At 32.0% G+C, this 14,432-nt stretch overlaps 1 protein-coding gene across 1 annotated transcript in view; it reads right to left on the bottom strand.

The window, feature by feature from the left end:
• Positions 1-4,570: 4,570 nt before the first annotated feature.
• Positions 4,571-14,432, bottom strand: part of LOC114327120 (ankyrin-3-like) — a 29,970-nt gene continuing 20,108 nt past the window's right edge. The window contains exon 4 of the mRNA XM_028275623.2: positions 4,571-7,253. Coding sequence (XP_028131424.1) covers positions 6,675-7,253 — 579 coding nt within the window. The 3' untranslated portion in view covers positions 4,571-6,674. The remainder of the gene's footprint in view (positions 7,254-14,432) is intronic.

Genomic DNA, 14,432 nt, shown 5'->3' with positions numbered 1-14,432 from the left:
AACTGGCAACGCTTAACGATGAACAGAAACAACTGGGGAAGCTCGAGGTTCAACTCAGGGTGTAGCACCATTGATGATGATAAACTATTTTGTTATATTTACTCTGAACGGCCGTAGATCAACGGCATGATCACTGGCCTCATACGTTAGAGCACACGGGTTCGAACTCCGCCAACGACAATCAATTTTTCATTTCTAAAAATGATATATACGAGCCGTTTCACCAAGCGTCGGAGAGCACGTTGAGCCGTCGGTCCCCCTCGGCTAGTGTGTACATCGACACTTACTTGAAGCAGGGTTAAAGATGTAATTGGCGCCGGAATCTCTCCGAAAGGATCTCCCCGGCGAAAATGCCATACGATATTATTATTACTCTTATTCTTATCCTTCAGTTGTTTTTCCTGCATATTCAAAATTTCCTCAATTAGTTGTTCCTTTTTCTTCATTATTTGATTATCTACAAGGTACATATCTACTTAAATACACACACCGGCAAAATTAGCCGAACACCTTAAAAATGGGACATGTTTGATGTCTCGAATTCATAAACCAGTGGTCAGATTTGAGTGATTCTTTTAGTATGTTATAACCTTATTATTTAAGAATATTGTTGTAATAATATTGTTGCTAGACAGGTAAATATCATTTTATACCGGGTGTACCAATCATACTGTGTCTTTTTCTTAAAGTTTGAAATATCCTGTGGAATATTCTAGCATATGTAAAATATTAAAATTAATACTCGATTGTAGACTTAGACTTTCTTAACATTTTCCTTTTTGATTCATTTACTTATGTGAGATAATAAAAAAGTTATGAGCGTTAACAGCTATCCATGTTTTTCATCAATAAATCCTCATAGTAGTAGGGGAGGAAAGTATACTAAATTGGCAGTTACTCGAGCGTTATGGGGACCTATTGGATTGTGAAGAGTATGTGCTAAAATCAGAAAAAGGTTAAGTTAAGTTTACCATAAAGTGAGGGACTTTTCATTTTTTAATTTAATTTTCCATTTGAAACAATCATTTTTCGCCGATTATAGCGCTGTCTATCCATAATTCGAAAAAATGTGTCGAATAAAAGTTGCTTATTTTTACGTAAAGAATCCAATTCTGCAATAAAAATTGGGGGCTCCTATTTAAGATTTTAAATTAAATCCCCCACCCCACCTCCGTGGAGGCTCGTGACACCCCACGGAGAGGGGTGGGGGTAAATTAAAATTTTTAAATACGAACCCTGCGATATTTCGCGAAATGAACATCAGATCGTAAAACTGCAAAATACACCTATTAAATATTTTTCAAACATCTACCGAGTGGCACCAAACACGACCCCTCACGGAGGTGGGGTGGGGGGTACTTTAAAATCTTAAATAGGAGCCCCCAATTTTTATTGCAGATTTGGATCCTTGACGTAAAAATATTTATTTATTAAGCGCAACAGGCCCAGTAGGCCTAGGGCTAAAATGTTTACATTCCTGATTACATAAATAATATATCTAATAAATAACTTAATATAACTTACATAACTTATAAATTTTATTTAATTACACTTCAGTATTTTTATACACTCCTTCACCACCTCCCTCCATCTCCTTCTGTCCAATGCTAGTTATTTCCATCTCTCAATGTTACTTTTCTTCAAGTCTTCATACACACTGTCCTTCCATCTTTTCCTTGGCCTGCCTTTCCTCCTCTTTTGTATTGGTTTTCGTGAGAGTACCATTTTTGGCATTCGTTTACTTCCCATTCTCTCGATGTGCCCTAAGTATCGTATTCTCTGTGCTTTGATCGTCGGCTCTTGATATAGTTCTTCCAATTCTTGATTGGTTCTTCTTCTCCACTGACCTTCTATTTTCACACTTCCATATATTGCTCCTTTGCATTTTTCTCTCCCATCTTTCTAAAAGGTCTGTTTCTGACTTTTTGAACACCCATGTTTCGCATGCGTATGTTACTGTAGGTCTGATAACAGTCTTATAAATTCTTATTTTTGTTTTTCTTGATACGTACATATTTGGATTTCAATAATGTGCGTTAATGCTCCATATTTTTTATTTCCTTTAGCTATGCTTGCCTTTATCTCCCCTTCTTCATGACCATTTTCATCTATTTTGGCTCCCAGGTAAATAATTTCTTTGGCTCTTTTGAACGAGTATGTTTTTTCTCCATCTATTTGTACTATGATGTTATTCTCTTTTTCTTTTTGGATCTCTCCCATTATTATATACTTTGTCTTTTTTTCATTTATTTTAAGTCCGAATTTTTTGGCTTCTGTTATGTTTTTCATTAACTTTTGTAGTTCTTTTTTGCTTGTTGCTAATAGCGTCAGATCATCTGCAAATGCTATGCATTGGTGGCCGTTTTTAAATATCGTTTCTTGCATGTTTATTCTGCTTTTCCTGATTATTCCTTCCAATGACGTAAAAATAAGCAAGTTTTATTCGCAACATTTTTTCCAATTATGGATAGATGGCGCTATAATCGGAAAAAACGATTGGTGGTAATGGAAAATTAAATTAAAAAATGGAGAGTCCCACACTTTATGGAAAACTTAGCTTAACTTTTTTTGGTTTTAGCATCCACTATCCACTCTTCACAATCCAATAGGTCCCCATAACGCTCGAGTAACTCCAAATTTAGCATACTTTCCTCCCCTACTATGAGGATTTATTGATAAAAAACATGGCTAGTTGTTAAAGCACATAACCTTTTTTATTTTCCAACCTAAGCGAATGAATCGAAAAAGAAAATGTTAAGAAAGCCTAAGTCTACAGGTTTAGGAAATTCGAGACATCAAACATGTCACATTTTTAAGATGTTCGGCTAATTTTGCCGGTGTGTGTATTTCTCGATGTGTCATATATCTTATTCTGTACGAATCAAGGTTTCTTCTTTCAAACATGTTTGTACTTTTTCTTTTATTGCTAGATCTTTTAGTTGATTAATATTGCCTTACGAATTCGATAGGACTCTACAATTTGACTAATTGTCTGAGAACAGTGAGGAAAGGAATTATCGTCCATTAAAAGAAAATCTCAGATTCCTTGAGAAAATTGCACAATAATGAGTAGAATAGATTCCAAAGGTCCGTCCCCAAAGGTAGGTATAAAAGTAATAAACAACTTTGTATACTTATTGTCGGTCTTAACTCAAATTATCATCGTCCAAACTTAGAAAATATGGATAACAAGGAAAATACACTCACCGGCACAAAATTTCGCGACTAAAAATGTTTAATTAAGTTTGACAATTTATAACTTATTATTTATTTGTACTCCGATTTTCAAAATTCTTGCATTAGTTGGTAGGCACATGTATTGATATCGTTTGTTGTTATTCCGGTAACAAAAAAATTTTGCTTACATGGCATTATACGCGGATGAATGGAAGCATTGTATTTTCTCCTAATTTTAACAAATTCTGTGGAAAAATTGAAGAGGTGATTTTGTTTCATAGTCTTGTCATATTATCCCGGGGGCATTACTAACATTTTGATTTTTGAATTATCCGAATATATCTGTTCTTGTAAGAGCTGTACAATTTTTTGTAAATAAAAACACTGATTGACTCATAAACATAAATATCTTAAATAGAGGTTGGATTGATAAGATTAGAAGGGCCCGCATGCAGCCCAGATCACAATCCTATTGAGCATTTATGGCATGAATCAAAAAAAGCTATTCGCCGTCATCCCAGGCATCCAGAAAATTTGGTATATGGTACGGTTGTGGCCCTGGTAGAGGAATATCCGGCTATTCCCCAGGCAAGTTTAACACATCTTTATTCGATGCCAAACAGATTGCGAGTAGTCGTTGCTATGAGAGGTGGACATATGGTATGTTTAACAGTAAATGGTTGAGTTCAATTAGTTACCACTATAAACATCTTGGATTAACCGATAATAGTATAAAAGGCCCGGTTTCAGGTAAAATTTAAATGTTTTCTGGTAAAATTTCTTTTGCTTTATTATGGGAGTACCGTCTAGTCAGTGTTAATTGTCAAAAGACCAACTCTGTCTACCTCGATTGCTTATCGCTCCGGGTGGGTCTTAACAATGGGCCAGGTCAGATAAATTTAATAATATTTACGACCGCACTAATTGCACTCAACCATTTACTGTTGAACAAACCATACCCGCTATTGAATTGTTTTTTTTTGTTGTTAATTTTAGTGCGTTTGATATTTTTAATTAAATAAACCTTCAAAGCAGTGTTTTTATTTACAGCTTTTACGAGAAAAGAGATATGATAAGACAAAGGAGTATGAAACAAAATCAGCCCTCCAATTTTTCCACAGAATTTTTTAAAGTTGGGAGAAAACGCTTTCATTCACCCCCCGTATAATATCATAAGCAAACATTTTTTGTTACCGGAATAATAACAAACAACATCAATATATGTACCTACAAACTGATGTAAGAATCTTGAAAATCGGGGTACAAATAATAAAGTTATAAATTGTCAAACTTAATCAAAAATTTTGAGTGGCGGAATTTTGTGCCGGTGAGTGTATATTAAAGTATCAACACTCTTTAATACAAAACTTTATTGCTTATTAATATAAAAATATTTAACATAATGTTCAATGCGGTTACACGGTATATAAAAAGTACAAAAATAAATTCGTAATTATTGATTGTAATAAAATTACATTTTAAACTAACTAATATTTCTATTTCTGCTTCGGAAGTAGCTCCCAAAAAAGATTATTTTAAAAAAAATGTTGAAATACTGATATACTTGGCCTCGATCTTGTACACAACAGCATGCATATGGTTGAAAAAAATCTGAGGGTGGTGCTTTCACCCTAGGAATATCAAATTTTGATTGATTTGTTATATGTTTGTGTAATCTGTATCGTAGTTGTGTAACGTAGATTTGTGTTTGTGTATTGCATATGTACCTATTGTTGGTATATTATTGTTATTGACTTCTTCTTTTAATATCGACAATCAAAGCTTGCTAGATTCTGCTAATAGGTTTACGGTTTGCTACACAATTTTCTTCGTTGAAAGCTTCTTTGACTTTTCTCTTCTTCACTAATGTTTCTTTCACGATTATTGATGCATCTTTTCATTGTCTTGCTGTTTCTCTCACATAGCTATTGTTGCATTCACAGGGTATTTTTTAGATGCAGTTTTTTAACTTTCTTGTTTGTTATTGAGTTTGGTTTTGGACAGGATGGCCTAGATGTTGTAATTGTTTCCTATACTTTTCAATTTTTCTGATAAGCCTTTTACATAAATATAGTATTGTTGTCATCTTTGAGTCCCTTCTTGCGGATGTTTCTGGATGGCTTGTGTTATTTTGTTGTTTCCTGTCTTCAAGCTTGTGGAATTCCTTGTTTATAAATGACAATCGGTAGTCATTTTTAGTCAAAACTCCACAATTTCTATGTGGGAAAAACCGCAAGACTCAAAGTGTCAGGATAAACGAGTATGAAACATACATAAAGAAAAATGACTTAAAGAAATCTTAGATATGCAAACATGCCTGAGACAACGAGCACAAAGTACAATGGAAAGATACATCAATAATTATTAAAAAGAAAAGTCAAAGAAGGAAAGAAGCCCTCATCCTATGTACTTAACGCAGAAAAATGTGTAGCAAACCTAATATCTGCGTAATATAGCAAACTTTGATTGCTAATACTAAAAGTAGAAGTCAATAACAAAAACACCAACAATAGCGGAGTAATAGGAAGTCTGAAAAATAGCACATACAATCTTATACACAATACATATGCAACACACAATACACAGATATTACACAAAATAGTCATAATTTGATAGTCATAGGGTAAAAACACTACCCTCAGATTTTTTCAACCATATGCATGCTGTAGTCTACAAGATCGAGGCCAACTATATCAATTTTGGAAAGATGTAACCTAATAAGTTATACATTTTCGCAGAATTAGTTAATGTAATTTTTATTTCAATCAATAATTATTGTGGCTTAATCCTATATAAACATAATATTTAAATCAGATATGCAATAGGAGAGTAGGTTCATTATGTAATTCTCTGTAAACTCTGCCATACCCAGCTAAATGCAGCTAATTCAATGTTTGATAAATAATTGTATATTATTCTCCGGACTACTATTGGCAAAAAGGGACTGATAGTATTCATAATTGCATCAGCTTCATTATACAAACGTAGTCTAAACTCTCCGTTACTTATGTTTTTAGCAATGTAATCTTCGTATATGGGAAATTTCTTCTTATAGTCTAATGTGCTTAGTTCACTAACTATGTCCGTATTGCTGAGAAAAGCTGCTAATTTACTTCTATTTCTTTCAAGCAATAATTGCCTGTAGGATATATTGCTCTCAGCTATTTTACAAGCCTTCATTAGTTCTAATTCTGATTTGCATGCGTCCCAGAATCTCGAAAAGTCCTCACTGTTGTGACGCTCGGGTATAGGTGTGTTGATATTTGAATACAACATAGATCTGATTAAATTTTTAGCATCAGATATATTATTTTTAAAAATAATATTTACTAAATCGAAAATATCATATCCATCTTCATTTCTACTATTCACATCAGCTCCATTTTGAAGTAATAATTCTATAACAGCCACTTTGCCACTGTTAACACACATATGCAATGCTGTGTCTCTTGACTCATCAGTGATGGTGACATCTGCCCCTCGACCTAATAATAATTTCACAATAATACCCGATCATAATAAGCAGCACAAAACAAAGGAGTCCAGCCGGTTCCATTTTGCAAATTAATATCTGCTCCTGCATCTAATAATAGTTCCGCAATACTACACAAGCCCATTTCACAAGCCATATGAAGGGAAGTATTTAGACCATTATCTCTCGCATTTACATCTGCTTCATTTTCTATTAAAATATTGACAATACTGTCAACATCTTTAAGATTATATCCATCGTTAGATTTAATTGCAAGTAGTAATGGCGTTTCTCCATCATCATTCTCAAATTCAATATTGGCTCCATGTTTTAATAACAATTTTACAAGAGTAGTATAACCTTCCAATGCAGCTATATGTAAGGAAGTGTCCAAGTCTGTCTTTTTTATCAATTTCTTATTTTTTAGTAATTTGCGAACAATAGAAACTTTACCAAAATACGTAGTCCAATTCAGGACAGACCTGCAACTTCCATAACATTCAATATTAATTTCTTTTTCGTAAGCTAATTTTATTTTATCAATGATTCCATTTTGAATTGCTCTCAACAAGTATCTTGCCTTTGCTCCAGTTACAATCATTATCTAAGTTGTGTTTGATCAATCCTAGAAAAAAAAATTAAATAATGTAGCTACCTACTTTTAAAATTTCCATTCTTGTTAAATGTTGAAACAAAGAAAAAAAGAATGTGTCACAAACACCACTGTCAGTGGTGTTTTTACCCTAGGAATACATATTAAATTCTGACTGTTTTGTGTGTTATATGTTTGTGTAATGTGTATCGTAGATTCAGGTTTTTGAAGTAACGAACAACAAGAAATAAACTAAATAAATGACACTTGATACAATTTCCTGAAATAAAAAAAAAATTCAATAATTACCTTGTCTTGCTATAATATATACTGTTGGTAGGAACTGAAATAAAAGCAAAAATAGTAACGACAAATATATTTATATTAAACAATATCGGTTAAATAAATCTGTAAGGTAAATAAAAGCATAAATACTTCATTTACATACTATGTAAAGAGAAACTTTAAAAACAGTAGGGTGTTGAGATAAAAGAGGACCGAAAAGCCACTGGCAAATACAAAAAAACCACTACTGTGCTAAGCAAAAGGCATTATTAGAAAGTTATCATCGAGTCTGTGAGAATAGCAAAAGTCTTAATAATATTGTTAGTAATTAATGTTGCATATTGCATATGTATTGTTGGTATATTATTGTTATTGCCTTCTTCTTTTAATATCGACAATCAAAGCTTGCTAGATTCTGCTAATAGGTTTGCTACACAATTTTCTTCGTTAAGTAAGATGAGAGCTACTTCTTTGACTTTTCTCCTCTTCACTTATGTTTCTTTCACGATTATTGATGCATCTTTTCATTGTACTCTCGTTGCCCAGTTGGGACAACGAGCATATGTTTTGCATATCTGGAATTTCTCGAAGTCTCTGTTCTTGATGTATGTTTCATGCTCGTTTATCATTACATTTAGTGGTCTTGCTGTTTCTCCCACATATAAATTGTTGCATTCACAGGGTATTTTTTAGATGCAGTTTTTTTCTTTCTTGTTTGTTATTGGGTTTGGTTTTGGACAGGATGGCCTAGATGTTGTAATTGCTTCCTATATTTTTCAAATTTTTTGATAAGCCTTTTACATATAGTATTGTTGTCATCTTTGAGTCCCTTCTTGCGGATGTTTCTAGATGGCTTGTGTTATTATGTTGTTTCCTGTCTTCAAGCTTGTGAAATTCCTTGTTTATAAATGACAATGGGTAGTCATATTTAGTCAAAACTCCACAATTGGGAAAAACCGCAAGACTACAAAGTGTCAGGATAAACGAGTATGAAACATACATCAAGAAAAATGACTTGGAGAAATCTTAGATGTGCAAACATGCCTGGGACAACGAGCACAAAGTACAATGGAAAGATACATTATTAATTAAGGCAGAAACGGACGTGAAAAAGAGAAAATTCAAAGAATCCCTCATCCTACTTAACGAAGAAAAATGTGTAGCCAACTTGTCTGCATAATTTAGCAAACTTTGATTGCTAATACTAAAAGTAGAAGTCAATAACAAAAACATACCAACAATAGCGGAGTAATAGGAAGTTTGAGAAATAGCACATACAATCTTATACACAATACATATGCAACACACAATACACATATATTACACAAACATATAACACAAAAATAAGTCATAATTTGATAGTCCTAGGGAAGACACACTACCCCCAGATTTGTTTCAACCATATAGTCCGTTCTTTAACGGTAAAATATTGCAAAACCTCTAAATTTTAAAGAACCGTTTGGATTGACATGAAATTTGGCATACACATAGCTAACAAGTCAAACAAAAAAAGTGATATTGTGCCGATATGTGCTTTTGCCCTGGGGATGGCTTTCACCCCCACTTGGGGGGTGAAAAAATATTCGTCCAAAGAAAGTCAGGAAATGGATAAACTGGCTAATTTTAAGTAACTTTTGTTCTATAGTTTTTTCAATAAATCAATACTTTTCGAGTTATTTGGCAGTGAATATGTTCATTTTTTCAACAAAATAACCACGCTTTTAGACGGTTTTTCGAAAATAACTCAAATAGTAAGTATTTTGTCGAAAAAACATTCTTTGCAAAAATATAGTACAAAAATATAGTCTCTACACCTAGTAGAAGCAGAGTTATAGCTAATGAAAAATAGGTTCATATTCGTCAAATTCCAAATGCAATACTTTAACGTGAAATAACCAAAAATGAAGCACATTTCGGGGAAAACTCATTTCAACTTATTTAAAATGTTCAAAAAAAGCTTCATTTTTGTTTTATAAAAAAAATTCTAGCAGCAAAATTAAACAAGTTACGCTCAGAATAAAGTTAGTCCCTTTTGGTTTTGGTAAAAAAATCTAGAAAATCACCCCCTAATTATTATCTTAAATGAACTTAATCGTTACGACTTCACAAGTTTATTGGCTCGTGTATATATTGTTTATATGATCTGTAAGTTTCATCGGTTCAAAGTCCTTATTATTGAAAGGGCTGTAGTTAAAAAGGGTTGAACGAGTCACTGATCACGAATGTATGCAAATTTAGAAACACCAAATCTTAATCAATTTTTGTCTAACAGAAAAATAAAAAAATACACGATATTCAGAAAAGCAAATCTGACGTTTTCTGTTTTTCGAGATTTTTGGTATCTCTAACAATTTTTAAGTTATTTTGAAAAATAAACATATTTTTCAAAATTTCAATTTTTAAAAATTTTTCTTTGAAACCAAATTTTTTCAAAAATAAGCACTTTGAATCGATGAAACTTACAGATCATATAAACACAACATAAGTAAAATAATTTGTGGAGCGGTAACGATTAATTTCATTTAAGTTGCTAATTAGGGGGTGGTCTTCCCGATTTTTTTTTGCAAAAACAAAAGGGACCATCTTTATTTTGAACGTAACTTGCTTAAATTTAATGCTAGAGACTTTTTGTAAAAACAGAAATAAAGATTTTTTTAAACACTTTAAAAAAGTTATAATGGGTTTTCCCCAAAAATAGCTTAATTTTTTGGATATTTCACGTCGAAATATTCTATTTGAAATTTGGTGAATACGAATATATTTTTCATTGGCTATAACTCTGGTTCTACGAGATCCAGAGACCTAACGCGTACACCATTTTTTTACTTTTTTATAGGCTGTATTTTTGTTAGGAACGTTTTTTTCGCCAAAATACTTACTTTTTGAGTTATTTGCGAAAAACCGTCTAAAGATGTGGTTATTTTGTTGAAAAATGAACATATTCATTCGCAAATAACTCGAAAAATGTTGACTTGGCGAAAAAGCTCTATAGAACAAAAGTTACTTAAAATTAGTCAGTTTACCCATTTCCGGACTTATTTTGGACATATATTTTTTCACCCCCAAGAGGGGGTGAAAGTCACCCCCAGGGCAAAAGCGCACATCGGCACAATATCACTTTTTTTCTTTGACATGTAAGCTATACGTATGCCAAATTTCATGTCAATCCAAGCGGTTCTTTAAAATTTAGAGCAAAAACCGTGAAAGAATGGACTAATATGCATGTTGTCTACGAGATCGAGGCCAAGTACAGGGTGATTGATTAGTGGGGTAAAGCTCAATAGATCCGCTATAGTAATAGATAGCAATAAAAGTTAATAACAAAAATTGTAGCCAACTTTGAGCTTCACATTACAAAATTAGTTGGAATGTTACAGGGTGTTCGATAACCTAGTGGCAGACCAAACTTATGTTTTTTTAAATGGAACACTCTATATTTTATTTTATATTCGAAATCTCCTTAACTTCCCCATCACAAAAATATAAAGGTATTTCATGTTATACAGGGTATTTACAAAAAGTTCAACTCCCTGTATAAATAAAAATAAGCACAACAGCAATAGTTTATTGATGCCATATTTTTTCGTTTATTGTCAAATTTTTTAAAAATTATTGACATTACTAATTTTCTTTATATCGAATACAGGGTCCAAACGCAAGTACATTATTTTCTCAGTAATTTTAAATGGAACACCCTGTATTTTATATCACTGTCGAAAAGTACCATTACCGTTCTTTAATTTTTATATAACATTCATTATGTCTAAATTTATTAGTTTTTGAGATATTTTCATTTTTTAGAACAAATTATTAATTACGGGTGTAAATTTTTCCAAATTTTAAGTAAGCCATGACTGAATAGTGTAAAACTGACAATTTACGATTACTAATTATTATCAATACGGTAATCAATGTAACAATGTAGCAAATAAGGAAGAAAAATAATTTATTAGTAATAAATTTTACAAAAAAAAAACAACCACAACATACTTACAGCATTTTTGAAACAATTAAAAACTACTTTTGTATGTAAATGTAACAATGTGACAAATAAAGAACGAAAAATAGTTTATCAGTAAAAAATTTTACAAAAAAAAACATGAACACAGAAATTTATATATTTTTTTAAAATTTAAAGCTACTTTTAATATAGGTAATATTTTAAATATTTAATTACATAAGGTGTTCCAAACGACCTCGACTTTTTTGCATGTCTAAAAACGGTCATTAAATGAGTTACTTACACTACGACTACGAATAATTTGTAAATTAACACTTCGAAATACACTTTGAATTCTATTTTTTGTCTCATCCTTTTCTTTCTATTTTTCACTTGGAGGCATTTTATAACCTTCATTCTTAACCTAATCTCAACAAATCGGCCCAGTTTATTAAATTCTGGTGATCTGGGTGGCCACGCTACTGATCCATTGAAAAATGAATAGGGGAGAGTTGGATAAAACGGGATACCTAGCCTAGAGACCCAACTAGTGGTGCTATCAATCGGACAACGGCGAAAACTTGTTATCAGTCGTCATTTTAACATTCTCAGTTCGTTTTACCTCGATGCCACTATTTGATGAAAAGTTGTTGTGTTTAGAATTGTTTGACTCTATTTTTTTGATACTTTGTACTTTTAAGTGCGCTGTTTTCTACAGTATAATGTATACAAAATTCATCATCGTCTTCAAAAAACTACAGTTTGAGAAGTGGAATACGGAGCTAAATCCGAATTCAACTGAACAATGTTCGCAAAAATTCTCATTAATGCATCTTAATGTTCATTCAATTCGTAATAAAGTTGATGACATAAATATTTTTATTGACGATTATAGTTCAGAAAACTGTATTGACGTGATCTGTTTCACAGAGCATTGGATGCAAGAGGGAGAATTTGACTTTTACTCTTTAGAGGACTATCAATTAATAAACAAATATTGTAGGAAAACGGATTCCCATGGTGGAGCGGCCGTTTTTTCTAATAAAAAGTTTGATTTTAGTCCAGTTGTTAATTTAGAAACTGTTTCAGTAGATAACAAAATTGAATTTACCGTTGTAAACAATCATAATTTAAAATTAGTAATTTCTTGTATTTATAGACCCCCCTCGGGAGATTTGCAAATATTTTTTAATGTGTTGTGTGATTTGTTAAGTGAACTGTATTTAAAATACAGAAATTACAATTATATAATTTGCGGCGATTTTAATATAGACTTAGATTGTAAGAATAAGAATGTTTTTGATTTTGAAAACATATTGACAATGTATAATTTAATACCAACTATTTTAGAACCTACTAGAGTAACAATAACGTCTGCTACACGAATAGATAATATTTGTGTTAATTTGAATCCTAAACTATTATTTGAGGGGTCTACATTTGAAGTAGGAGTGTCTGATCACAAAGCTCAAATTTTAACCATAAGTGTGGATAAAGCTGATGCTAATAATCAATATCATCTGGTTAGATCCTTTTGTCAAACTAATAAATTAAAATTTCTTGAGTATCTTCGTCAGTGTGACTTTAATGATGTATATGAAATATCAGATGTGGAAGTAGCTTATAATGTTTTTAATGAAAAAATTGGTTCGGGCTTCGAATACGCGTTCCCGACTAAACGTAAAAAAATACATAACAAAAGAAATTTTAAAGGGTGGTTAACTCCCGGAATAAAAGTATCGTCAAAAAATAAAAGATTCTTATTACAACTAAAAAAATATACAAATAATATTACCATAAAAAACTACATTAAAACGTATTGTCGATGGTTACAACAAATAATTAAAGAGGCAAAAAATAAGTACTTCCACGGTATAATCAACTCCTCAAATAATAAATCTAAAGCGACATGGGATTTAATTTCACATTTTAACAAAAGAAACATAACAGCTAAGAAAGATATATTTATTAAAAAAGGAGATATTGATATCACAAATCCAACTGAAGTTGCAGAAGAATTTAAATCTTATTTTCAACACATTGCATCAACTATTATTCCTAATATCAAAAGTAAAAAATCTAGTGATAACTATTTGCAGAGTTTACCGGCAAATAATGTAAGTTCATTGTTTTTTGGATCTTTAATAGAAACTGATGTCAGGGAGTGCATTTTGTCACAAAAACCAAAGAAATCCGCGGGGCTTGACAAAATTCTAATTACCCTTGTAAAAGAAAATATTGATACCCTTTGTAGGCCTTTAGTTTTTCTTTTTAATTTGTCTCTTAAAAACGGAATATTTCCTAAATGTTTTAAAAAATCGGTAGTTATTCCTGTACATAAAAAAGGTGATAGGTGTAATATAGAGAACTATCGCGGAGTGTCTCTATTACCGTCCCTTTCAAAACTATTAGAATGGTGCGTAAATAAACAATTACTTCTTTTTTTAAATAAACATAAAATTCTAACAACTTCTCAATATGGCTTTAGATCTGATATGAGTACTACAGATGCAGCATTTTCTCTAATCGAAAATGTGCATAAAATCTTGGAAGTAAAACACCATCCTCTTGGTATTTTCTGTGATTTATCGAAAGCATTCGATTGCGTAGACCATCAAATACTACTGGACAAGATCTACTACTACGGCATTAGAGGTACACCACATAAATGGTTTCAGACATACCTATCACACAGAAAAATGTGTGTTAGAATAAATAATTCTGATAGTATCTGTGAAGCATCCTATTCAAATTTCGCAGAAGTTCAGTGTGGAGTTCCACAAGGGTCTGTTTTAGGACCAACACTGTTTCTTATCTATATCAATGACTTGGTAGCTAGTTTCCCGAATACCACATTTTCACTTTTTGCAGATGATACGAGTATAGTAATTAAAGGCGATAGTTCTGATACATTAACATCCTGTGCCGCTACTACAGTTGAAGAGATATCAGACTGGTTTCTCGCC

This window comes from Diabrotica virgifera, chromosome 3 (assembly GCF_917563875.1).
Source record: "Diabrotica virgifera virgifera chromosome 3, PGI_DIABVI_V3a".
NCBI lineage: Eukaryota > Metazoa > Arthropoda > Insecta > Coleoptera > Chrysomelidae > Diabrotica > Diabrotica virgifera.
Note: the sequence above shows the minus strand (reverse complement) of the source record. Positions and strands in the feature narration are given on the sequence as shown.